Raw genomic sequence first — 25,906 nt, 5'->3', positions numbered from 1 at the left:
GTACCTATCTGGTTTCTCATGGTTTTTCAGTATGGAACAGCAACAGGCTGCGCTCCGGTAGCGCCAGAGACCTGTGGCTGATCCTGCTTCGCGCTTGTGGCGTCGTCGGTGCCAGTTTCGTTGCCATTACCAGCGGCTCCAGTTAACCCAGTCCCGGCAACAGGTTCTCCTTGAGCTTCCTGGTCTCTACCAGCACCAGTGGTCTCTCCTGCAGAGGTATGGATGGGTTCGACGGTGCTCTCCCATGCCTTTAGGTCATTCTCGGCAGCCTCAAGGATCTGCTTTGCTGCATCGGCATGCTCATAGGGGTGTCGTGAGTCACCAGGGACGATTGGGGTGTCGTCGAGGTGGTTGAGGAGACGGCGAGCATGGCGCGCGAGCAGGATCTGCTTCTCTCCGCGCTCAATGACTGCGGCCAGATGGACATCAAAAGCCTCCTTGAGTTTCAGTCTGGTCTATCGTCCGAGTCTTAGCCCTATCGCCGCTCTATCAGGTATACTCACGAGGTCATACGTACCACATTGGTCAATTGAGCCTCAGCAACCAAATTATTAGCCTCAGCCCGCACCAACTCCTGCTCCAGAACGTCCACCCTGTCCTTGCTCTGCTCCCCCTTCAGCTTCAGCCGCTGGATATCATCCGCGATCTTCGCCCTGTGATCGCGCGACGGCTGGACCGAGGACTCCGTATCCCGGATCTGCTTCAAGAGACTCCGGTAATCCTCCAGGCTCTGTGCAAAGTTATCCTCCTGCTCACCGATCTCCGCCATCAGCACACCGAGCTTGTCGGAAATGTCGGACACGGCGTCGTCCTCGGTGCCTTCGCCCCATTCGGAGAGCAGGGCGGCGATGTTGACGCGCTCGCGGCCGGCTGCCTCGTGAGCTGAGATGGCCGAGTTCTCTTGCTTGATGAGGCGACTCATCTTCTTGCTCAGCTCGGGCGCCTGCAGGCCGCGGAAGGTGGACATGCTGAAGCGGTGGCGGGCCGGTTCCTTCTTTCGGATGGAGAGCGTTCGGCTCCTGGTGCGATTAGCCACGTAGAGGATAGGATGGCCTTGCACGACTCATACATCATGGTGATATCCGTTAAAATTTGTTATTCACCAAAAGCTGTTCAATCAGTTTATTAGGCGAGTCAATCCGTAGCTGTTACTGAGCAGATTAAAGCAGGAATGCGCCTTCCTTGAAGTGCAGTTACGACACGGTATTGCTATACAACCGAAAGGAGCAGGCTGTTCTCTTATCGCCTCAGTCACTGCAGATCAGATGTACGATGACACAAGACAGATGGAAATCCCTTGGAGATGACGAACGGGTGTTCATCTTAACTGATGGCGCAGTTGCTCGTACATGACGTCATGCGGGATGAGCGGAAGCTGAAGTCATGATCCGAATGCGGTCGACGTTGAGATGCTTCATGATGTGTGATTGATTCTGATGGATGAATTAGAGTTAAGTTCAAGCATTGGAGCCGTGGGAAGTGTCGTGTTGCGGTGTTGGGTTGTGATGCATTTCGAGCCGAGTGCCCTAGTCTCGTAGTCTATGGAGTTGGGTTCTTGAAGATCATGACGGGAGCATAATCCTTTTTATCTTGGAACAATGCAACAGATCATCATCTCTACCAATCAAAGGCAAGTACGGTATTTAAACTCAATAGCGTGTATAACTGAATATGATATTCCATCCTACATGGCCCGATTCATCTTCCCCTCCCAGAGACATATCTCACCTCCTCCTCCCATACCCTTCCCGGATGGTGCAAACGCGCTCGTCCCCAGCCCCCAGGCTCAACATATCTCACACATCTATACAGCGGAGACGGTGAACGAGGCGGACTATCAAAGAACCTTCTTCTGAGAGGAACAATCGACTCAGACCGCGTGCGCACTCTCGTTCTTTGCACAGTTGTATATGATGGCTCTGGTTCTGGTGACCTTGAGCGGGCATACCAGGAGTGGTGGTGGTGTTGATGATGATGATGGTGCGAAGGTCGGGACGCAATGACAATGGTAGTATCATCGCTACTGCTGCTGCTGCTGCTGCTGCTGCTATGATGACTCGAGCTGCTGCTGCTCGAGTCGGAACTAGAACTGGAACTGGAGCTGCCGCTGCTACTACTGCAGCTGCTTCTGCGCCGAAGAGGACCTGGAATCGAGACGCGAAGCGTCCCCGGGCGGTATTCGACGACTCGCACGCCGGGCCCGGGTCCGTCGTCAACTTCGAGGAAGCACATATCGACTATGCCAGCTGGATAATGATGACTGCTCGTAGACGAGGAGCGCCCTTTACTTGAGACACTGAACTGATACGCGAGCGACACCGAGTGGGAGAATATAGTAGGCGATACACCGGCGTACGGCAAGCAAAACACCAAGCAGTAGATCTGACGCGGCGACGATGAAAGTACAGCGATCAACCTGGGCCGAATAACAGGCGTAAGGACTCAAGACGACGAAATTATGGAAGCTCACTGTATAGTCAAAGGATCACAATGTCTGTATGCGATAATGGCGTAGCAGTATATTCCACCTCAAGCTTCACTCGAGCAATAATGTCATTAAATGAATATTCCGCTACCGTCCTGTCATGCGGATCTTCCCGCCTTGTGATTCATCCTCATACCTCAAAGTGTGTGTTGCAATCATGTTCATCCAGTGACGCCGTCATGTGCGCGGGACGACTGATAGGGGTAGGCACCAGCGCAACATTGGACTCTTAACACATCGTAGACCTTGTGCGAACCAAACCTTGAAGTAAAGCATAGGGTGTATTATAAGATGGACCGATGCCAGAGTGCAGAACGACGGCCTTGATACAGGCCATCACAAATCGATTATAGCAAGGTGTGTCTCCTATCTAGATCGTACAACACAACAAGTTCTTTTCCCTGGAAGAGTGGGCAGCAGGATGCGACGAAAAAAAAAAATCAACCAGCGCCCGGCATATAACAGAACCATCCAACACCCGTTGAGAAAGCCTACATCCAAACAAGAAAAAAATGCAACCACCTCCGGCCCGTTTACGACATGTCATCTGCGTCATGGTGGTGGGTATGCTCATTATCCGATGCGTGAAAAGCATCTCCGAACGCCGAGTTATCCAGATCAGGAAGATCCAGACCTTCGTTCTGCTCGGTGTATGCCGCCAGCGCGTCTCCGGCACTGTCCATGTTGGTGAAGTCAAAATTCGCGCTGTCAAGGCCGGTATCGCCCGCGCTTCCAAGGCCAGGCGTTAGTCCTTGTAATCCGCTTCCTGGCGTTTCACCCGCTTGCATGTCGCCAGGCGGTTTATTCATATTGTCATCCTTCTTGTTGTCCTCATTCACCATTACCCAGTCGCCAGTTTCTCCAACAGCAGTATTCGGGGGTTGGCCGTCACCCATGTCCATCTCGGCATCCAAAGGCGCGGTTGGTGCAGCAGGTGCCGCTCCAGTGGCAGTTGGCACCGCCTGTCCCTGAGCAGCAGGAGCTGCCCCTTGTGCGGGCGCGCCGAACTGGCCAAGGAGAATGCTCTCCGTATGGCCCATGTCGATATCGACATCAGCTGCAGTTGAAACAGGTTCGGGTTCAATCTTTTCCAGCAAGCCGCCCTTTTGCACGCAGGAAACCTTGGGTTCCGGCACGATTTTCCTGCGCCACGAGGTTTCAACTTCTCGGACAATGTCATCAACCTTGTACTTGGCCTTGTGCTCAACGGGAACGACTTCAGCTCCATCCCCTTCGGTCGGCATCTCACTGCGGCCTTCCATCCTCCAAATCTCTGTTCCGGTGTCTTCGGGATTGGCTGCCGCATCCCGAAGTCGGAGTTCAGCGTCCTTGAGAAGAGAGGTGCGATTGAACTTTTCCATCCTCCGGGCATGGCGCTTCTTGAGCTTCTCAATTTCTGCAGTCATGTCGGCGACCTTTTTGGCAACCCGGTCGGCAAACTCCTTGGCTTTTTCGGGCTCCATCTTCGTCGCTTGAGTAGGCTCAGTGCCTTCTTTCGAATCGCCACCTGCAGGCCCAACGGGTGCATCGAAAAAGCCTGCGGTCAGAGTCTCCAGCTCTCCTTTGCGACCGAGTCCCAAAGAAACAGGCGTAATCTGGCTGATCGCATACGGCGAGGCGAAGATCTCTTCCATCCACTCGTGGTGTTGCTGATATCTCATTTTGCTTACTTCCCGAGGAGTCAGCAAATCCATCACGTCGCCCGTGGAAACGTCTTCATCTTCGAGTGCAAAATCAGCTGCTGCAGCGGTCATCGCCGCAGTTGAGGCGCGATGTCCACGGGGTGCCTTGGCCGGAGCTGCAGCGGCAGGCGCTGGTACAGGTTGGCCGGGCTGGGGATAGAACGGCTGACGGCCAACCATGGCATTGGGATATGGCCCCGCCGGTTGGGCAAGTGCTTGTGGTGCTATCTGTGGAGGAAAGTTGATTGTAGGCCAGTTGTTCCGATCATGAAGCATAAAGTCTTTGCGCGCCAGTTGACCCTGGCTTTGGAGGAAACGACGTTGAGCCAGCATATTTTGCACTGGCGGAGAGACTGGAATCCGGTTCGCTGGAATATGTTCAGTAGGAGGCGCTCTGGAGTAGTGCACGATCCATAGTGACGGGTCCGGCGGGGGAAGGCTAGGGTTGGGGACTTTCGTGGGCAACAGGCGGTAGCGTCTGCGACAGTGGATGGCCACAGACTCATTGGGCGGGTGGTAACCGCTGCGATGGAGCCACATCTCCACCATCTGTCACGGACAAAGCATCAGCATACGAAATCGGAAAATCGGAGATGCATAGGATAAGCGCCATACGTATCCACGAGCTTCAAAGGTAAAGGCCTGTTCCACGTCGGCCCAGACGTAACCATCACTGGCGAAGTTTGTCCCAAGGTGGTTAAGAGGCTGCCATGTGAGCATCACCGTTCCATCCTGAGGTCCATCTAAAAAGGTCCAGTGCATCGGCTGGGCTTCGCGAACGATCTTGGACGCGGACAGGAGGTATTCGACGACGGTGTCAGTTGGCATCATGTGCATCAAAGGGTACCGATGGCGCGACACCAGATGCATGTGCGGCAGCTATGACAAACAAATCCACTAAGTTAGCATGCTGCCCTCGAATAACTATGCAATGAATCGTCCCCAAAAATCCTAGAGGAACAACTCACCAACTGCGCCGGGACGCGGCTCGCTGGGTCGTCCATTGTGACCAAATGGCGATGGACAATTGTAAATCAGGTGTCAATGCGGTCGCAGAAATGACAATATTCAGTCGAACTAGAAATCACAATATAGAAGGTGGACTAGCGCACCTCCAAGGCGTAGTATTGGAGGCGAGGACAATTAGATGAATGCTTAGCTATCAACGCGACGCGGGAAAATTGAAGTTCCAGAAAGACACCGGGTGCGGTTGGCGGGAGAAACTCATAGCGCAGTCTAGACACCTTACAGATCAGGCATTAAAATCAGGCACGCCCAGGATCGGGGATGATCCGAACGCTCGACTAGGATGAAGATGAACAGAGGCTGGGGAGATGGGAAAGCTGTAAGGAATCAAAGACAGTACGGAGTGAGGACCATAAAATGTGACCTTGTCATCCCTATAACTATAAATCTTTAATTTCCTCTCCAGCCTTCTCGACATGAGATATTATATAGACTTGTCCAGGATCGCCAGCTCATCGATGACTGAAGAGGGAGCTTAAGAAAGCTTAAGAACAAGCTTTCCGGCGACCCGCCACTTGTATCTCCGCAATCTAAGCCTGAAGATAACACTATTTACGTGAATTGAAAAGCTCTTTCCCATGGCTGGGTTCCAATTGAGTTCCGATATGGAGCCCAGATGCTACTCTCAAATATTTAGGATACCTTAATTATGTATGAATCCACTTTTCCTCAAGTATTGCCTACTCCATATGGCGTCACACTTCCCTCTACCCCCTCACCGAATCTCAGCCATTGTGATCCAATTGTGAGACAGAGCATTGCGGTCCTGGTCCTAATGCTGCAGATCACTCAATAGCCGGAACATTGTTGCACCAGTATTGCCGATGTTACTGTGTGACTCGGCAATTAAAAAGCGCATCATGCCCTCGTTCTCCTGCAGCTCTCACAATGTCTTTCGATCTATTGTTGCCGACTCTTTTCCAATAGCGAAATCCCTCATTTTTAGCAACCGTTTTGGCTATGGCGCTTTCCGAGGATAATGACAACCCTAACAATCGGACGAAAGACGCCATCGAGCAAGCCCCCGGCATCGACATGGAGAAACAGAGCGCGGTCCATCACGATGAAGACAACGACACAGCGCTGCCCTCGATGCCTGCAGCGGTCATCACTATAGACCCGGCTGTCGAGCGCCGAGTTCTGAGGAAATTGGATCTAAGGGTTCCCACACTTTTGGGGTTCTTGTGTGAGTTCTCCCCCCGCCTTGTCGACTATAAGTGTTGTTTCTAACGAGGACATTGAGTCTAGATCTTTTGGGGTTACTCGATCGCTCTAACATAGGTTTGTTGTATGACTGGAGTGGAACAAGATTTACATCTGACTGTAGACAGGCAATGCATACATAGCTGGGATGAAACAAGACTTACGTCTAAGCGGACAGCACTATTCTTGGCTGCTGACGATTTTCTACATCGCGTACACGCTGTTCGAGTTTCTAGCCTTGATGTGGAAGATTCTGCCACCTCATCGCTGGGCAGCGATCTCTGTAATGAGCTGGTAAGTGCCACATGACGACCCGGTTCCGTGTGCGACCACCCTCCTAAATTATCCAGGGGCATTGTTGCGACTTGTCAAGCTGCGGCACAGAGTTGGGAGGGACTGATGGCCCTCCGTTTCCTCCTTGGGGTGTCTGAAGCCGCGTTTGGACCTGGCACACCGTATCTGTTGTCTTTCTTCTATCGCCGTCACGAACTCGGTCTGCGTATTGGGCTGTTCTTCTCTGCTGCGCCTCTGGCCAATACATTTGCAGGCGCCCTGGCGTATGGAATCACATCTGGCCATTCCAAGTTGGCCAATTGGCGATTATTATTCCTAGTGGAAGGGGCACCCTCTGTGCTTGCTGCTTTTCTTGCCTGGTTTTTCCTGCCCGATCACCCGGCGTCTGCCCGTTTCCTGAATGACGAGGAAAAAAAGGTTGCGCGAGCAAGAGGGCTCCGGAAAAGCGGTGAGGGCGAGCGTGTAGCAGGCATTGACTGGAAGGATATTGGTCGTACCCTGTTGGATGCCAAAGCCTGGATCATGGCGGTATGTTGTGCTCCCTTGGTACTCGAGCGAGTGGCACTGATACGGAATTCCAGTTGATGTACTTCAGCTGCAATGTGAGCTTTTCTTCGCTCCCTGTGTTCCTTCCCACGATCCTTAAAGACATGGGCTTCACGTCGATCAACGCCCAGGGTCTCACAGCGCCGCCATACTTTGCTTCGTTTCTTGTTACAATTGCCACAACTTGGTTGGCCGATCGACTGCAACAGCGAGGACTGATGATTGCTTTGTTGTCGCTCATTGGGGCTGTTGGATATGTGCTGCTCGCCACGTGCACCTCAGTTGGGGTCCGTTATCTCGGCGTGTTTCTGGCAGCGGTGGGAGTTTTCCCCTCTATCGCTAATATACTTCCCTGGGCATTGAGTGCGTCATCACCATCTTCATATCGTCTGACCAGAGGTTAATCAGCCCATCTAGATAATCAAGGATCCGACACCCGACGAGGTATGGGGATTGTAATTCTCAATCTGGTCGGACAATGTGGCCCTTTTCTGGGGACCAACATCTTCTACGAAAAAGATGCGCCTCGATACGTTCGGGGACAATCAGTTTGCGCCGCTTTTATGATATTTACGACTATCCTAGCACTCACTTTGCGGTGTCTTTTGGTCTGGGAAAACAAACGCTTGGACCAGAAATATGGTATTAGGAACGAGGAATCTGCCGAAGGAGGGTCCAGTGGAAACGATGATAGCGTGGCAGAGGAGAATTATGGATCTAGATTCCGCTATGTCTTATGAGATATTATGATGACGGCTTTGATGATTAGAAATGATGTCTGGTATATAATTGCGGGGGGTGGGGCTATGACATGCAGCCAAGATAGATGGCTGGCACGATATAAGAATATGATGGGAAACAAAGTCGTGTTATGTCTGGACTTGGTGACAGATCTCTATAAATCCATTTCTCTATTTCTCGAGATTGTATTGTTACAGCGCTCTGTATATGGCTGCATCGCTGCCAGTGATAGTAGCTTCTTGCGTATGTTTAGTGGGGCAGACTTTCTCCGATTTACCTTGTCCTGTCTTTCCATCGCATCCTCAAAGTCAATTCTTAACAAATGCTCTACAGTGAGAGGCAGACCTTGCATCATATCTAGCTCCTCTTTCGTGTATCCAAGAAGGTTCATCTTCTTGACTAGGAGGTCGCTCTGGTCGCTCCTTTGTCGCCATAAAAGCGCTTGAGTGGTGCCGACTTTCGGATACCAACATCCTTGCGGTGCACCGAATTTCATACTCGATATCTGAGATTTGAGCAGTCAGCATGATTGTAGAGTCAAAAAATGATACGGCCAACCTGTATGGCCTGGTGGACATGGGAAGGTAAGCTATGAGCACAGAAACTCTCCCGCTCCTCCTGCTGCCAGAGCATCAGTTATCTTCACTGTCAGCCACCTGACTAGAAAACAGCAATGGGATTCGCTTCTCCATCACCGACATCTCCTCGCCCACAGCCCGGCTCCTGCCAACAATCTACCAAGACCGGGTGGGGATCTCCCTCTACGAGGCCCAATTCTCGCAGACAGAGAACGGGCAGAGGGTGCGGGGGCCTATCTCGCAAGAGATCATCGATCAGGTTGTGGACCGACTTGTGCGGTTCAAAATCACCTGCGATGACTTCTGTGTACCCCCAGGCAACATCCACGTTCTCGCTACAGAGGCCACACGCACCGCACCCAACTCTGACGAGTTCCGGGCGCGGATCAAGGCCCGCACGGGCTGGGAGGTGCGCATGCTCTCCAAAGAGGAGGAAGGGCGTATCGGAGCGTTGGGGATTGCGAGTAGTTCGCATTCTGTCGCGGGTCTTGCGATGGATCTTGGGGGCGGGAGTACGCAGATTACCTGGGTAACGGAGGAGGACGGGGTGGTGAGCACGAGTCCCTTGGGTTCGTTTAGTTTCCCGTACGGGGCGGCGGCGTTGAAGCTGCGCTGGGAAGAGGTGAGGAGGCAAGGCGGGAACGCCGAGGCAAAGTTGAAGGAGGAGATGACAAGGAATTTCCAGGATGCGTACGCGCGTCTACAGCTACCTGAGCGTCTCGTTGAGGCTGCTAAGCGCAGTGGAACATTTGATTTGTATCTCTGCGGTGGGGGGTTTAGAGGCTGGGGATACATGCTCATGAATCAGTCTAGGGTCAACCCGTACCCGATCCCGATTATCAATGGCTACAGAGCGCGCAGGGAGGATTTCCACGATACGGCGTCCGTTCTAGAGACGGTCTCGGATTCTGAAGTCCAGGTGTTTGGAGTGTCAAAGCGGCGGGCATCGCAAATCCCCGCAGTGGCTGTTCTGGTCAATGTCATCATGGACGCTCTACCTGCCATTACGCATATACAATTCTGTCAGGGAGGAGTACGCGAGGGCTTTTTGTTTGATCGACTTCCACAAGAGATTCGGGCAGAGCACCCTCTTCTAGCTGCGACGTCGCCATACGCGCCTCCATCTGCAAAGGCAATCAGAGACCTTCTTCTACAGGCATTGCCGACTTCTCCATCACCAAAAGCGTCTTTGCAAGCACCAGAATCCTTTAATGTTACTTTAGTAACTGCTCTGGCCAACATGCTCTACGCGCATTCTCAAGTGCACCGGGCGTGCCAGTCCGCTGCTGCGGTTCACTGCACAACCACTGGGATCCTGGCGTCAATCAACAACCTTACGCATGTTGACCGCGCTCTGCTCGCGCTGATCCTCTGTGAGCGGTGGGAGGGCGACCTCCCTCCCACAGACCAGACATTCCACCATCAGCTTAGCAGATGCATGTCGGCGCAGGAGGCATGGTGGTGTCAGTACCTCGGGCGAGTCGCCGCTCTGATCGGGGACGTGTATCCTGCAGGCCGGGTCCCGAAGACGGGCGAGAGAATTCAACTGGAGACAACCTGGACGTCTACCGTGAAGAAGAAGGAATTGTGCGATATGTTGTGTCTCCGGATAATTTTCAGTGACGATGCAGAAGCAGCTACTGGGCGGCACATGCTACAGGAACGGGCGGAGACGATTGAAAAGGCTGGCAAGAGGAAAAACTGGATCAACGAGTATGGCGTGCCAGTAGGTACCCAGATCTGCTACCAATCTCCCAGTACGGCTAGGATATAGCAACGTGATCTTTTGAATACTACGATGTAGACAATCGGATCATTGTACTCCGTTAGTCCCGCATCCTTATATCAGGTGGAGAGCGGGTCAAAGGACACACATCCACGGAATCACCTTACGTCAAGTGAGTCATCGAATCAAGTGGGTTAGCACGATTGTTGACATTATGATGTCCATCCCGTCAATATGACGCCGATCTCGGTTACTTGAGAAGCTCACCGGGTAAACTGATCCATATCGATGGCGGGGGTTTCCGGGAGTCGGTTGGAGGGGATAGCGTTTAGACTCACCAATTGAATTCTATTAAACATATTTGAGTTGTGTTTTGATCCGTTAATACGTCAATCATAAATGCAGCTATCCAATTGAGGGAAATGATAGAACTTTTATCCAAGGTACGATGCAGGATGTAGTTGTCTGGCTCATTACTCACACTCACACTATTTAAACTACCCCTCCTGCCCACCCCACCTTTTCATCTTCTCTCTTCTCTCTTCATCACGCTTCTTGTCATCGTCCATCCAGAACACCTCTATCAACAGCCATTACAAGTCCTCCTCTCTTCACTTGGTTTCTCTCGTAGTTCGCTAACAACTTTATAGGCCATCGTTATCCACTTGCAATGTAATACACACCTGTGACTCGACCCTCTGGGTCGTTCTCTATCGATGGAAGCCATGGAATCACTTTGGCTGGGCTGTTCATTCAATGATCAAGGTATCTCAGGTAAATCTTGGGCGTGGGCCGGTGTTCGTTCTCATCCATTGACACAATAACGTGTATCTCATCTTGGAGCTTGTAACTCTTGACTGGAGTGCATCCAAGAGAGCCACGGTGCCAATGGGTGGGTTCGTTCTGAGAATATACGGTCAAAACTTGATCTGGATAATACCAGCGAAAGGATCATGCCTTCCCTCTGTTCTGTGTTTTCCACATCCGTGGAATAGCTAACCAGTTACAGACTCTTCAAAAACCGCAAAATGTCTCCCCCAGCTGCTATCTTTGAGCCCGCCGTGACCGCATCTCCCAGCCTCAAGGCCAAGGTTGTGGTTCCTGAGACTGTTCCTGCCTCTGGAACCTCCCAGACTCACCTTCTTGACCACTTCGGCGGCAAGTGGGATGACTTCAAGTTTGCACCTATCCGTGAGAGCCAGGTCTCTCGTGCTATGACCAGACGCTACTTTCAGGATCTGGACAAGTATGCCGAGAGCGACATTGTCATTGTCGGTGCTGGCTCCTGTGGTCTGAGCACTGCTTACGTGCTCGCCAAAGCTCGTCCTGACTTGAAGATTGCTATTATCGAGGCCTCGGTCTCCCCTGGTCAGTATACACCTTCACAAACCATAAGCTTCGGAGCTAACTCCTCCCAGGTGGTGGTGCTTGGCTCGGTGGCCAGCTTTTCTCCGCCATGGTCCTCCGCCGCCCTGCCGAGGTCTTCCTCAATGAGATTGGCGTGCCCTACGAAGAAGACCCCACGAACCCCAACTTCGTCGTCGTTAAGCACGCCTCCCTCTTCACCTCCACCCTGATGTCCAAGGTCCTCTCCTTCCCCAACGTCAAGCTCTTCAACGCCACTGCGGTCGAGGACCTGGTCACCCGGCCCTCCGCTAGCGGTGACGCCAAGGACACTCAGATTGCTGGCGTGGTCGTCAACTGGACCCTCGTCACCCTGCACCACGATGACCACTCTTGCATGGACCCCAACACCATCAATGCGCCCGTGGTCATCAGCACGACGGGTCACGACGGCCCCTTTGGCGCCTTCTGCGCGAAGAGACTCGTGTCGATGAACACTGTTGACAAGCTCGGTGGCATGCGCGGCCTCGACATGAACTCTGCCGAGGATGCTATTGTCAAGAACACCCGTGAGGTTGCCAAGGGTCTGATCATCGGCGGAATGGAGCTATCTGAGATTGACGGCTTCAACCGTATGGGGCCTACCTTCGGCGCCATGGTGCTCAGCGGTGTCAAGGCTGCCGAGGAGGCCCTTAAGGTCTTTGATGAGCGTCAGCGCCAGTGTGCCGAGTAAATGGCTGCTGTGAATGCTGGATGCAATGCAATTCGGTAATGAATGGATTCCATTTCACTCTTTTCACGACATGGATTGATCACGAATAGTCTTTGAAATGACACTCATTGAACTCTATTCAACGTCCTCTCGTAACTTAATATATTATTACACTTAGCGACCCCTACCGTAGAAATATATACAGTCGTAATATTATAAGCCTAACAACCCAAGTCATGGACTCTCCTCAATCTTGGTCGTTCCCCGGGCACCCGCTTGCTCAACGATGCGCTTCGCATTGCGTACCTCCCACTCAAACTCCTTGAGCGCCCGCAACTCACTCGACACAAATAATCCCCCAATCAGCCCATCCAAGATTCCCGCCCCGAAGCTCAGCGTACTCACCAGACACAAGATGAAGGCCACATATGGGAGATGGTCGCCGGTCCACCAGGACCCGACAAAGCAGCCGATCGAGACAACAACCGACGCCACGAAATGGGCCAAGCGCCAGCGGCGCTGGGAGCGTTCGCGGCGGACGTACTTGTCGATCATTTCTATTATGCGGTCGTATGTGTCCGGCGTACAGCTGGCATTCGGGGCACTGGATACGGGATGCACGACTTCCTTCGGTTCTGTTGTGTGAGAGGCCGTCCGGCTGATGACAGCTTCAACGGCAAAGTGGTCGCTCAGCGAGCAGCGTAGCGTCGGGTGCCGCTGTGTCATGCCCACGCCGACGGACTGGACCGACCAGCGCGGAGCGGGATAGGCAGGCGGGTACCCGCCGTCCCCGACGAAGATGTAATCCAATCTCTTTCCGTGGGTACAGGGAGCGTCCTTATCGACGACCACATCCTCTCCTTTCTCCAGACGCTTGCGATCCTCCTTGCTCCACCGCCAGGTATTGAACTTGCCGTCGCAGGTGGCGCCGTTCTCGACCAGGTTGAACTCCGCCGTGGGGACGGGCCTATTGCGTCTCTGCTCGGACGGGTCGATCGTGGCGCCAACAGACGAGTCCGGATGCAGGACCTGCCAGACATCGCGGACGGGCGCATGCGCGTGGATAAGCTGATGCGCAAAACTCGAGGGAATCATGTTGAAATCACCAAGTCCGATGACGAGATGTCCGCGCTCCGCCGCGCCACGCATCAGCTTGGCGATCTCCCACGCCTGCGCGGTTCGGTGGCAGAGATATGAGTCGTTGGGTTCTCGTTCGTAGGGGGCGTGCAGGTGTGTGCAGAAGACCTCTGCGACGTCGCCGACTCCGGGTCCGAAACGGATGCGCGCGCAGGCGACGCCCTTGCCGACGAACCAGTCGCCGCGGAAGAAGGCTGTGGGCCGGCCGTTGAGCGGATAGGGGTACATGGTACTTTCTTCAATGGGCCATTTCGAGAGTATGGCTAGTCCCGCACCGAAGATGCCGCCAAAGTAGAACTTGCCGTAGGGGAGGATGTGGCTGGTTTGCTGGCGGATGCTCTCGTAGTCTTGCTGCGTCCAGCATTCTTGCAGACCGACGATTTGGGCAGGAGGATCGGCGAGAGCGAGTTGACGGCCGATCTCCGACAGTCGTTCATGGCGGTATTTGGAGATATATTTGAGGCCCCAGCAGTTGAGGCTGAGGATGCGGATCTCGGAGGGCGGGGAGGAGAGCGACGGAGAGGGAGATCGAGAAGGGTCCATGGTGGCTGTCGGTATATCAAGTAATCAACGAACGTTATATAGGAGAATTCTTGAATTGATTTATCGGCAGAAATGAAATTAAAGCAGTTTCTTGCCAGAATCCAGAAACCTGCGATAGCCTGGAAAATGGAGGACAAAACGATGAAGTCACGTCTTCACCGCCTCAGGCCGCAAGGCGTCATTGGCCCGCGTGATTTTCATTATCGCGGGATTGTTATCACAAGTCTCTGCCATTGAGATTCACATCCCTAGCTTCTTGACAGTCGATTGACACGGCCCAAATGGATAATTCAGATCATCGCTCTAAACGTCGCCGACTAGAGTCTACGCAGAAGATTAGCACTCCCGAGCCTAATCATGTTTATTCGCCCATCGACTCCTCGTCGGATGAGCTAGCGGCTCTCTCCGACCATGAGGAGCAACGTCGTCGCGTCAGCTGGACTGCGCAAAAGGTGTACCCCCCTAAACGACCCTACCGTCGAACGCGGAGCTTCAGCGGCTCGGAATCTCCTGATGAATTGGCCGTCGATGCCGACGTCTACTGGCGGTCCCGCAACCGCGGACGCAGCCCGTCGCACTCGGAGACGAGCGCCCAGGAGCCGTTGTCGGAGCGCTATCAGGATGACGAGCTTGGGGCAGATGAAGAAGAGAGCACTGGGGATGCAGAGGTTGACCAGGAGTATTCGGACCGGTCGCCTACGCCAGTGCCTCCGCGGGCCCCTCCGCCGCCGCCCAAGCCGGAGAAACTGACTTATCAGCAAAAGTTCTTGCTCAGAGGGCATCTACGGGGTGTATCGGCGGTGAAATTTTCTCCTGATTCTACCATGATCGCCAGTGGAGGTATGCTCATCTGTCAGGCACGACCGTAACATGGGGTGTGACTGACGTATCTAGGGGCCGACGGAGCCGTCAAGGTTTGGGATACGCGCAGCGGGAAGCTCATCCATACATTTGAGGGACATTTGGCGGGTATTTCCACAATATCGTGGAGTCCGGACGGGGCCACGATCGCGTCGGGGTCGGATGACAAGACCATCCGGCTGTGGAATGTGTTGACGGTAATGCCATGTGTCTACACCTCCGTCTTGACCAAACTAATGTCTTTTCTTCGATTGACAGGGCAAAGCTCACCCGATTCCATTTGTTGGCCACCACAACTACGTCTATCAAATTGCCTTCTCCCCAAAGGGCAACATGTTGGTCAGCGGATCTTACGATGAAGCGGTCTTTCTATGGGATGTTCGGTCCGCCAGCGTGATGCGATCGCTGCCGGCACACTCCGACCCGGTCAGCGGGATCGACGTCGTGTGGGACGGGACGCTCATCGTCTCATGCGCCACGGACGGGTTGATTCGGATCTGGGACACGGCGACGGGCCAGTGTCTGCGAACGCTTGTGCACGAGGACAACCCGCCCGTGACGGCGGTCAAGTTCTCGCCCAATGGCAAGTTTGTGCTCGCCTGGACGCTGGACGACTGCGTGCGGCTGTGGAACTACGTCGAGGGTCGATGCATCAAGACGTACCAGGGCCACGTGAATCGGAAATACAGCTTGTTGGGCGGGTTTGGAAGCTACGGGCTGCCGGGGGCGCCGCCGGAAGCGTTTGTGGTCAGCGGAAGCGAGGACGGTTCGATCCTCTGCTGGGATGTGGTGAGCAAGAAGATCCTGCAGCGGCTAGAGGGGCATAACGGGGTGGTGTTGGGCGTTGATACATGCAGTCTGGGAGAGAAACGGCTCATGGCGAGCTGCGGACTGGACGGGACACTCCGGGTCTGGGAGGAGGTGGAGGAAAAGGAAGAAGCAGCCGAAAGCGACGATGCCGCCGTGAAAGCTGAAGTAAACGGAGACGGAGACAATGCTGACGGTGCTGACGATGGCGGCATCGACAAAGCCGAAAATGGCATCGTCGCCGACGAAGCAGTGAACGGTCTCAAAGTCGAAGTCGAACCTACTCCGCAACCCGAAGAGGGGGACGGCCCTGACGAGACCAAAGACCAAGACGGCGACACACTGATGGAATGACGGATGGTTTGCATTTGCGGATGTATATTAGGATACCCCGGCGCCTGGAGTTGTACTGCCTTATCAATAATCTCATGCACTAGTCTACGTCTACATCTTCATCTTCATCTTCATACCTACCATGCGTGAAGAGCCACTTTCAATTCAGCATAGCGGGGTACACCGACAGAGACACAGCGAGGTACGGATTTCACATGGGACCAAAACCGAATCGTTACTATTCTACCCTTTTTAACCGACCATGGACCAAATAATATCCTTCTATTATGCTTTGTGCCTGTAGTTCAATTTTAGGGTTAACTAGATCAGCAATGGTTCTCCCAATCAGCATTGAGTCTGTAGCATTCGTGTTTGAAATTATCTAATGTCCACCAATCAGGGTGCTTTCCATGCTTTTCTTCCCACAATTCCATGGTTCAGAAGATAAACACATAAATAATGCATTTGAAGTCACAGGCAAGACCCCTCCTCTGGCGTTGATCAATATCTATCACAAGTTTCACCTTCCCTTAATGGGTAAAGTGATAGACTTAAGAATGAATCTGTTATAAATTATGGGGCCTATACTTTACGTTGTAATTTGATTTTGAACCAGAAAAATAGAATTCTCAAGGTAAATGCAATGCTAAAAACAGAGTCTGGGCCGGTCTTTATCTGCAGTGTGCTTTCTTTTTCACTTCGTTTAGGGTACACAATGCTTAGTTCAGTTTTCACACAGACTTTATGCAGTAAGGGTACACATATTCACCCCACTGATCATGGGAAGACTAGGACCACAGTAAATAACAACATTTTAAGAGGCATAGATTTGGCCAGTGGAGGTGAGACCACTTCCGCTGAGCAGGTAGTTATCCGCACACATGAAGTAGGCATAGCGACCGACCATGGGCTGTGAGTCCAACCAGGGCAGAACCTCGCTGAGGAACTGGGCGGACTCGCTGGATGAAGCGCCGGTGCTGAGGTCGCTGCTGAGGGCAAACTCGGTGATCCAGACACTCTCGAGACCCTTCTCGGAAGCGAACGAGGTGGCTTGGTTGACGAAGGTCTTGAACTCGTCAGCGGAGCTACCGTACCAGTGCACGGCCAGGGTGCTGATACCGCAGTCGGTGCAGGACTGCAGGAAACTGTTCATCCAGTCCAGGCCTTCGCCGGCAGAAGGGCTGTTGGTGACACCGGGGGAAACCAGCTTGGCCTTGCCGCTGTAGGGGGTGATGTACTGTTTGTAGGCCTGGGCGGCCTCGGAGGGGGACATAGCAGACTGGGCGCTACTGTCGGGCTCGTTGAAGCCCAGAATGTAGTTGCTGCCACTGGCGAGAGCCGTCTCGATGGCTGCGAGCCAGCCGCCGAACATCTTGCTACCCCAGAGCATGGGCACGAACTCGACGCCGGAGGGCAGAGTACCCGAGGCCAACATGTTCCAGTCATAGGCCCAGGAAATCGAGCCGGTGTTGCCGAGGGCTTGCACGGTCGAGGCATCGTTGTAGGCGGCTCCGCGCTTGGTGCTGGAGCGCTTCTCGATGTGGCGGTGCTGGTGGCCGTGGGGGGCGGCCACGGCGGAGGAGGCCAGAAGGCCGGCAGTGAGAAGGTTCTTGAGGGAGACCATTTTGATTCGTCTTTTCCTTTTGTCTTCAGGTAGGTAGAGTAAGGAGCGAGCTGAGAAGCAGGTTCTCAAAGAGTGGAAAAGGGAGTGAGGGTGTGCTTGAGCAAGCAAGCAGCAGATAAAGTCACAAGAAAGGAATGACTATTGACCGTGCACTGCACAAGACAATAACAGCAAGAGCAGATTCTAAAAGAGAGTAAGAGGACAAGAAGAAGAAGAAGATGAAAGAGCGTCAAGAGGTCGAGGAGGGGAAGAGGCACATTTAAAAGATTGTGTCTGTTAGGGTAGGCGCCACAAAGAGACACTTCTAATGAGAGTCTGGGCGCCAATCCTCATGAAAGACAATATTATTGCCATTGTTCCTGTTTTGTTTTCCTCTGACGGGAATTCACCGAATCCAGCAATCTGATTTGTAGGGATGGGGTTCTGTTCCTGAGGAGAACACGCATCCACGGAACTCCATCAGGAGCCATCCATGGTGGAGGACGGCTCAACCACTGAGCCTATGGAAGAGACATGTCTGTCAGGTACACGTACAGCCGGAGACAGCTCACATGCTGTGAAGATGATTTGGCACCACCGACAGACAGAATGGATTAGAATGTGGGCCACAAAGAACCCTGAGGATGAAGATGACGATTGATGGATCAAACGGAGTCGACATGATTGGATCTGGACTGCCTCGGCGCCTAAGGCTACTTACTGACACTCGTCGGGCCCATTTTTATTTCCCGAAGTCTGTTCAACACTGTTCAATAATGATCGAGTCTTCTAGAATTATGGAAACAACAAGAGACACGTCAATTAGAACAGTGCATACTATTTAGAGAGCATCGGGGTCTGGACTACTGATTGTTACTCCTGCTTTAGTCGACCATTTCTCATCCGGGTGTCGTTAGCGGTCTTTGCAGTGCTCCACTGGGGATCCACGACAGTCCAGACCAGAAACTCAGATTTCCCGTTCCATTTGACCGCACGATATTATTACAGAATGGTTACTCTCAATTTCCTCGGCGTGTTTGATTACTCTCTGGGCGGAATTGTCCAGGAAGCCCTGCATCTATCTAGCTGACCGACAAACAAGCCGCCATTCATCGCAAGAAACAAAGAATTCGAGCATCTGAGACCACTGACATCAAGTTTGACGAGGTGGCTGTCCTGCATACGTATGCTGCTAGTGCTCCGGCTTGACTCTCTCACTATCTGCACACTAAGAAAACATGAAACACGCCGATCGCTGAGGGCCGCCACTACCAAGCATCGCCGGTCTGCCCACTAGCCCCCTAGTGTGCGCTTTATTCGACCACGCCCTCAAGGGCAAATGTCAAGGCAGACTGTCTTGTTACTGGTAAACCAGACGACGTGGACGTGGCGATGTGGCTGTCGCCATATCAAAATGTCTTATTAAAGCTAGCCTCGATGAGAATGAACTTTGTCGCCAGGATTCCCTTCGTCCACACCGGCAGCGAAGAAAGGGTATTCTATCTAGAACCATGCCTCGCCGCCAACTTCCTCCTAGGTCTGACTACTGCCTCGGTCTTCCTGACTGATTGCCCATGGTTGAACTTGGACAGTTTCCTTCGTTCGTCCTTTCCTCGGGGTCAGGTATTGGACGGGAATGGGCCACCGTCAGAGGGGCTGAGGTAAACCACAGGGTTGACATTGGAACATCCATCTGATGACCCTCGTAGGCTTTTTGGCTCCACGTTTGACAGCAGCCACTGAGCTATCAAAGAGTGGCGCTGCGTGGCAAGCATGATATCTGCCTGGCGGCGGTCTTCCCGGCGTAGCGCCGACCAATGGGGACTGTACCTTGATGGTAACCTCTGTCAGATTCTCGGATCCATGTATTGAGGTCAAATTGTAAGAGGAAATCAGCTGGGAGAAGCCGTAACGCTTATAGTCGACTGCAGCACACCAGGAATACCCCGGATGCCACAAAAAGGACGATATCTGTACCAAAGGAAGGCTTTGACACTCCCCTCCAGCCGGCAGAACTTCCTTTCAGAATCTTCCAGAATCGCTGCGGACTCAACTATAAGCTTAGGGGGATTCGCCTCAGCTTGTGAGGGACATCCTTCGCCGACTCATCATGAAGTCATTACCCGATTCGGTAATCATCCTTGTCCGTTGGTAGGAGATTCGTAGACCACTTTCCACAAATCTCCGAGGCCACGCCTATAACGATTAATCAAGGTTGAACTGAATACTTACTTTATCTTCAATCTACTCCTCTACCTGCGGAAATGTCAAGGCGCTGGCTCAACCAAATCGCCCCTAGCCAATCCGCATTGGGGAGACAATGCCCTGCCTGGCCTGAGGAGACTCAGAGACTGAGATCGTCATAATAGCATCCTGAAATTATAAGTACCGAGAGTCGGTGCATACCAGAATTCGAATCAATAGTATACTAGCCTTCGATTTCCCTGCTATACTATGAGTACATCTTATTCCCCTTGTATTTCGGATCTCGTTTTCCCTTCATGTACAAAAGAGCCATCCTGGACGGCATCATCTTTACTGCTTGTTTTGGATGGGGTCCTCCTGCAGTTGTGGCATTCACATTGACTGAATATGAACCGAATGTAGATAGGTAACCTGGTGGTTCGCATTGATGGCTTTGTACAACTTACTAAAACCATGATTGCCTGTGCCGCCAAAAGATCTCCCCAGGCGGATCGTGCATCTGTTGCACTGGGTTCTATCTGCTAGCATAGGGCCCAGCGTTCCAACGCTAAATGAATCCCAGAATGCTTGTCCTTCCGTGCACTGAGTTAGGCGCCGCGCTTTTCATGAGCATTTATCGGATACTCAGTCACAAGCGCCTGAACTCAACTCCAAGCCCGTGGCAGAATTCCTGTCATGTTCCCTGTTTCCGAGAATTGTCATGACTTGAGCATCGGATGGACTACAGCGGGCCGGTCACTTTTGCGCAGACGGAACAATTGAACGGAATGGTACCTGTATTACCTGGAGGAGCCAAAGCAGCCCCGTCAGCACGAATGCCGGCAAGATCTTCCTTACAGACTTCCCACCAGCCCCTCCCTGCCTAGAAAGGAATGGTAAATGCCGCTAGACACATGGTCGTAAAATCGTTAAGGTGAGCGTCTCGATGTCATTCAGACAATATAAGCGAAGGGCGACAGGCACACGAATGCTGGTAAGGCTTTCTCGATCAGGTTCTGGCCAACTCCTCCATGTCAAACGAGATAATCACTTACCTGAGAGCCCAACGGACTGTGTTGCTGTACAACCGCAGTACAAAGTGAACCGCATATGGAAGCCTAAGAACTGGAGGACCGGAAGGCACCTCCCTCAGCAAAGTGTTTTCACAATACTGGTATAAGATCCTTCCTCTCTATAGACTTCCCACCAGCCCGCCCTGCCTATAGAGAAGTCACTTACCTAGATAGTGTCCGAACAGCTGATGCCGCTCGAATGGAACTCGATCAATCGGATGAGCTGATGAGTAGGTGAGATGAAAGACCATACACTGACGACGAAGCTCACAACGTCCACCGTCAGCACAATGCCACAGAATGTTGGTAAGATCCTCCTCTATAAACTTCCCATCAGCCCAGCCCTCCTTGCTTACGGAAGAGTCACTTACTTGATAGTGGCATGTCCCCAACCCTATTTGAAAGAGGGCAAGAGAGAAAGATCGAATGGTTGAAGTCCTACAACAACGACCCACTCCCAACGTCCACTCCCAACGTCCACTATCAGCATTACTGCTGGTGAGGTTCTTCTCTATGGACTTCCCTCCAGCCCGCCCAGTTCAGAAATCAGTCACTTACCTAGTGCAATTGTGTGATTGCCGTTGTGTTAAGTGGACCGTCAAAGGAATATCGACGAGATAGAGCCCTACATCAACAACCACCTCCCTCAGCACAGTGTTTCCACAATACTGGTAAGATCCATCCCTATAAACCTCCCACCAGCCCCGCCCTGCCTATAGAGATGTCACTTACCTGATGGCACATTGGATTGACCTCGTGTCGCGAAGGTAAATGGATCCCATCATGGTTGAAGCCCTATATCATCACCTCCTCCCTCAGCACAGTGTTTCCACAAAATACTGGTATAAGTTCCTCCCTCTCTATAAAGTTCCCGCCACCCCCACCCTGCTCATAGAGAAGTCACTTACCTGAAGATGCTATATAAATGATGTCGTATCTTGCAGAAGACAAATGGAGTCCGAACGAGTACCTGCACCAAACGACCAACCCCCAATGCCCACTATCAGCAAAGTGTTTTCACAAAGCTGGTAAGATCCTTGCTAATGAACTTCCTGCCAGCCCACCCTGCTCATGGACGAGGTCACTTACCTGACCGTATGATGACTGAAGTTGCAAGCCACAGCGAAACGAGTGGAATATGTAAAGCCCTACACCAAACGACCCACCCCCCGCGTCCACTGTCAGCAAATTGCTGGTAAGTTCCTTGCCATAGCTTCCCGCCAGCCCGCCCTGCTGATGGACCAAGTCACTTACCTCCTATATCTTCATCAGAGAACAGAGAGACGAATGCCTCCATATACAGGGGCGGACATCCTGGATAATAATTAGCACAAGCTCGCAAGATTCTTTTGCTCTCGTCGTCTGTCAAATGGAAGGAAACTTACAACGCGCATCGCAGAGCCAAGAGCTTGTTGTGTCGTCACGACAGAGTGAGATGTCTCGATAACCTATTCAACAGAAGGGGCACAAAGGCCCCTTCGTCAGCACAATGACTGGTAAGGTCTTCCACCGTCTCCGCCGAACTCATCAATCCAGGGAAGTACCATGGCATGACACGGAACGACATCAGACTTAGTACTGCTCAATTCCAACCGTTTTCACGACTCTTAGACTGTCTTTGACAGCAGGCTATGGCAAGGGGAGGAAGACGGCAAGAAGCCAGAAGCGTAAACCGCGTGGAAGAGCTTGGTACGATCTGCGTATTTCGTGGATGGCAAGTGACACGAAGGAAGAGAAGGACCACAGAAGGACCACAGAACACAAAAATATTATAACGAGCAAAGAACGAAAACTTGCAAGAACACAAGCCAGATTCTCACGATTATCCGTGTTGCCCCAGGCATGTCCACCAGCAGAAGCCAAGGACCATGAAGGACCTATAGGCCATCCGTACAAGCTGTAAAGCTCGCACCCTTGACGTAGGCAAGGCCTTACTGGTAAGCTTCTTATCGAGCTGTGAAGGGTGACAAGCTTGAAGTCAAGTCTTGTCAGCAGGCTTCACTGGAGCCGGAGAGCTCGCAGCCAGGGCACTTTATGACAGCCTTAACTGAAAGAAGGAGCAGCCTCGAACGGATAACTCGGTGAACCCATGCCACCTCAATCCCTGGATGATAAAGAAGAAAAAAGCTCAGGTTCTTACCTGGAAGAGTGAAGCTCTTGGATGGAATCAAGCAGCTCTGTCTTGAAACTCAACTGATGAATTCATAAGTGAGTTCAAATGGGAAGAGAAGAGAAGTAAAGAGAAGGAGAAAGAGGAGGAGAATGAAAAGAAAGAAGTAGCGAGTCAGAAGATGAGAAGAAGGAACACTTCTAAGCTACTCAACTACAGGGGTAGAGCAACTCAGAGTGAGATGGGGAGTTGAAGGAAAGATGGAGGAAGGTCGAGGGCGAGGGTAATTTATGTGGAGAGAAACAAGCAAGCGTGGGAGAAAATTTTCACGTCAGTAGGACTTTCAAAGGGCTACTGACGAAGACTGAGGTAATTGATGTGCACAGAGGACGAAGAGTGAGAGAAGAACAGAACAGACACGCCCAGCGACGTGAATTTGTTGGTACTCTGGTACTCTGTCTCACGCGGTCAAATCATATAGTCGACGACGGCAACAACAAAGCGGAAAACATGGGAGGATGAGATCTTCTGGGGTCTAGTTGCGAAGAACCAAACAGTGATTGTTGATATGCCTATAATAGAAACGCAAAGTAGTGGAAATGAGTCAAATTCGAAAGGATAGCCATGGTATCGTCCATACACGAATGCTACTGTTACAACAGGATCAGTCTTTCTTCCTCCCTTCCAGAACACGCAACACATCAGCTGCGCTATTTTTGTCTCCTTTCTTCTTCTTGGGACCCCTCTTCCTCTTCTTGCTCCCTTCGTTTTCAAACACCACCGCCTCGTCATCCTCGTCATCTTCGATGCGACTCCCCCCAAACCCAAAGTCCAAATCCGCGGCGTCCAGCGCTTCGCGGCGTCGAGCTTCCTCGAGAAACTTCTTTCGACGCAGGAGAGTTTCGTCATCCACGTCTTCCTCTCCTTCCCCAGGAACCGCCCCCGCAGAGGGTGACGCCTGCCGCAAGGCAGCAGCCCGCTTTAATGCTGCCAGCAAAGTCGGATCCGTGGTTAGGGGGTTAGCACGACGGTCAGGCTCTGGGGCCTCATCTTTTGTGGAGGTAGAGAAGTAATTGCGAGGTTTGTGTGGCTCGACAGCGGGTTTCTCTTCGTTCGCGCTAATGCTTGCCTTCTCTGTAGTCTGAATCTGCCCTTCATCCTCATCCGAAGAACTATCGTCCTCATCCTCGTCTCCTAGTGGATTGTAATCGGCTCCTACACCCGCGAAGATATCGTCATCCTGATCCGTAGAAGGAGGGGCTGCTACCTTCGCAGCGATTTCCGCTGGAACCTCCATACCCAGTGGCTTCGCGTCTTTATCAGGTACAAGCAAGCCGTTGTCCTCACCAGGCTTGTCGAGCCATCTCACTTTTCTCTTGGTCTTGCCCTCTGCATCAGTTATCACAAGCACCTCCCTCCGTCTCCCGTTCTCATCCTGCTCAATGAACTTTTTCTTCTCAATCTTGGATTCACCAATTTTCTTGAATTTGCCACCCAATGCTGGCTCAGAAGAATGCAACGTAGAAGTAGCAGCTGCCGCAGCTGCACGACTAGCTTTTAATTCCCGTAGTATTTCATCCCGCGTTTTCTTCGTAGGCAGCAGTGGCGGCGCCATGGTTCCTTTCTTCTCCTTCTTTTCCTTCGGCGCAGAAGGTAGCACAGTCTGCTCTTTCTCCTCTAACACACGATCGAATGCCTCATCCACATCCTCAGCCTGATCTAGCCCTTCTTCATTATGTGATCCCGGCGAAGCCGGCGTTTCCTCGGACGCTTTCGTTACATCCTCCCCTGCCTTGACGCGCTTCAGAAGCTCCCAGTCTAAACCTTTCACCATGTGCGTGCTCTTAAGGTCACCGCCCACCCCAAGTTCAGACCGTATCTTGTCGAACGTCGCCTGGTCGATCTGCCCCAGCTTAACCATCTCTTCCAACGCCTGAATGCGCTTCTCAATATCCGAGCCACTTTCATTTTCTACTTGGCGCAGCTGCGCAGCTCGATCCTGGTACCCCGTGGGCAGTTTTGTGCCCTTGGGAGCGGCGGACGACTTGAACCGTTTCGTGGATGGCTGTTGGGACTCGCGGCGCTGCTCGGCCAACTGTCGCGCGAAATCGACTCCCGTGACGGAGCGCCTGGGGTACAAAAATCATTCAGTTAGCTTGGAGTTCATTCTGCTGTACTATTCTTCTCCCGTAAGGAGATCCGTGGTTGGCATGGAGGAGTTACATACGGTGTCATTGGGATGCTGGAGCGCATTCTCGATCCGAGGGCTAGAGCGCGCGGCGTTGCACCGACCACGCCTGCATCTTGCTTTGGGGATGTTTCATCGACGGGACTTGCTTTGTTGGCTCTAGTGCTGGCAGAGGGTGTGTCTAGTACCAGTCGTCGGAATTGCTGATTGTTCATGATGGCAGAGAAGGTGAAGATAGATCGTAGACGTAGAGAGACGGTAGCGTAGAGGTAGAATAACTACATAAATAGCATGGTGTAGAAACCGAATCTATTAAACGGTTCGCAAGAGAATGAATTTTGGTTGTTCAGATTGTTTCCTCGTTCATTTCCTCTCTATCGCATCAGATGTTCGAGCGTGATAATCGTCGGGCGGAGTGGAAAAAAAGCGGCGGAGCTGCGTCTTTACACTCCGCACTGGTACGTCAGGGTTCTTGGCGGCATTTGAGGCTAATACTGCATCCGTATGGGGCAAGCCAACCATTTTAGAGAGGTATACGAAAGGGAAAAGAAACATTCCCACGAGAGATGGGCGTTGGAGAATATTCTAGTCCGCATACTGCAATTGAAGGTTATTGCCAACTGTACCATCGCACAGGAAACTTAGTGAATGTCATAAAGCTTTTATTCGGCGAGTTCAAGGGCTATGTAACACTAATTCCACATAGGAAGCTTTAAAAAGTACGGAAATA

At 52.3% G+C, this 25,906-nt stretch overlaps 11 protein-coding genes across 11 annotated transcripts; 6 read left to right on the top strand and 5 right to left on the bottom strand.

Moving 5' to 3' along the window:
- Positions 1–26: 26 nt before the first annotated feature.
- Aud_004673 (uncharacterized protein) lies at positions 27–1,074 on the bottom strand (the record flags this gene model as incomplete). Its single annotated transcript, XM_043289610.1, has 3 exons — positions 27–455; positions 518–1,019; positions 1,070–1,074. The coding sequence occupies 3 exons, from the start codon at positions 1,072–1,074 to the stop codon at positions 27–29; spliced, it is 936 nt and encodes a 311-aa protein (XP_043145545.1).
- Positions 1,075–2,049: 975 nt separating this feature from the next.
- On the top strand, positions 2,050–2,292 carry Aud_004672 (uncharacterized protein; the record flags this gene model as incomplete). Its single annotated transcript, XM_043289609.1, has 1 exon — positions 2,050–2,292. The coding sequence occupies one exon, from the start codon at positions 2,050–2,052 to the stop codon at positions 2,290–2,292; it is 243 nt and encodes an 80-aa protein (XP_043145544.1).
- A 726-nt stretch (positions 2,293–3,018) lies between these two features.
- On the bottom strand, positions 3,019–5,171 carry Aud_004671 (uncharacterized protein; the record flags this gene model as incomplete). The annotated part of the gene is made up of 3 exons (XM_043289608.1): positions 3,019–4,716; positions 4,783–5,046; positions 5,136–5,171. 3 exons carry the CDS (start codon positions 5,169–5,171, stop codon positions 3,019–3,021), a joined length of 1,998 nt encoding a protein of 665 aa, XP_043145543.1.
- Positions 5,172–6,153: 982 nt separating this feature from the next.
- Aud_004670 (putative MFS transporter) lies at positions 6,154–7,976 on the top strand (the record flags this gene model as incomplete). Its single annotated transcript, XM_043289607.1, has 6 exons — positions 6,154–6,379; positions 6,442–6,474; positions 6,525–6,690; positions 6,747–7,218; positions 7,272–7,599; positions 7,654–7,976. The coding sequence occupies 6 exons, from the start codon at positions 6,154–6,156 to the stop codon at positions 7,974–7,976; spliced, it is 1,548 nt and encodes a 515-aa protein (XP_043145542.1).
- Positions 7,977–8,502: 526 nt separating this feature from the next.
- Positions 8,503–10,329, top strand: Aud_004669 (retrograde regulation protein 2; the record flags this gene model as incomplete). Its single annotated transcript, XM_043289606.1, has 2 exons — positions 8,503–8,561; positions 8,649–10,329. 2 exons carry the CDS (start codon positions 8,503–8,505, stop codon positions 10,327–10,329), a joined length of 1,740 nt encoding a protein of 579 aa, XP_043145541.1.
- A 980-nt stretch (positions 10,330–11,309) lies between these two features.
- thiA (thiamine thiazole synthase) lies at positions 11,310–12,358 on the top strand (the record flags this gene model as incomplete). Its single annotated transcript, XM_043289605.1, has 2 exons — positions 11,310–11,649; positions 11,700–12,358. 2 exons carry the CDS (start codon positions 11,310–11,312, stop codon positions 12,356–12,358), a joined length of 999 nt encoding a protein of 332 aa, XP_043145540.1.
- Positions 12,359–12,571: 213 nt separating this feature from the next.
- Aud_004667 (inositol phosphosphingolipid phospholipase) lies at positions 12,572–14,017 on the bottom strand (the record flags this gene model as incomplete). Its single annotated transcript, XM_043289604.1, has 1 exon — positions 12,572–14,017. The coding sequence occupies one exon, from the start codon at positions 14,015–14,017 to the stop codon at positions 12,572–12,574; it is 1,446 nt and encodes a 481-aa protein (XP_043145539.1).
- Positions 14,018–14,298: 281 nt separating this feature from the next.
- Positions 14,299–16,039, top strand: Aud_004666 (WD40 repeat domain-containing protein; the record flags this gene model as incomplete). Its single annotated transcript, XM_043289603.1, has 3 exons — positions 14,299–14,857; positions 14,912–15,075; positions 15,137–16,039. The coding sequence occupies 3 exons, from the start codon at positions 14,299–14,301 to the stop codon at positions 16,037–16,039; spliced, it is 1,626 nt and encodes a 541-aa protein (XP_043145538.1).
- A 793-nt stretch (positions 16,040–16,832) lies between these two features.
- On the bottom strand, positions 16,833–17,642 carry Aud_004665 (glycoside hydrolase family 128 protein; the record flags this gene model as incomplete). Its single annotated transcript, XM_043289602.1, has 1 exon — positions 16,833–17,642. The coding sequence occupies one exon, from the start codon at positions 17,640–17,642 to the stop codon at positions 16,833–16,835; it is 810 nt and encodes a 269-aa protein (XP_043145537.1).
- A 4,725-nt stretch (positions 17,643–22,367) lies between these two features.
- On the top strand, positions 22,368–22,781 carry Aud_004664 (uncharacterized protein; the record flags this gene model as incomplete). Its single annotated transcript, XM_043289601.1, has 2 exons — positions 22,368–22,374; positions 22,507–22,781. The coding sequence occupies 2 exons, from the start codon at positions 22,368–22,370 to the stop codon at positions 22,779–22,781; spliced, it is 282 nt and encodes a 93-aa protein (XP_043145536.1).
- Positions 22,782–23,652: 871 nt separating this feature from the next.
- Aud_004663 (uncharacterized protein) lies at positions 23,653–25,391 on the bottom strand (the record flags this gene model as incomplete). Its single annotated transcript, XM_043289600.1, has 2 exons — positions 23,653–25,117; positions 25,216–25,391. 2 exons carry the CDS (start codon positions 25,389–25,391, stop codon positions 23,653–23,655), a joined length of 1,641 nt encoding a protein of 546 aa, XP_043145535.1.
- Between the last annotated feature and the right edge of the window lie 515 nt (positions 25,392–25,906).

This window comes from Aspergillus udagawae (genome assembly GCF_001078395.1).
Source record: "Aspergillus udagawae IFM 46973 DNA, scaffold_3, whole genome shotgun sequence".
In the NCBI taxonomy this organism is placed as follows: Eukaryota; Fungi; Ascomycota; class Eurotiomycetes; order Eurotiales; family Aspergillaceae; genus Aspergillus; species Aspergillus udagawae.
The sequence above is the reverse complement of the archived record's forward strand: the minus strand, read 5'-3'. Positions and strand labels throughout refer to the sequence as shown.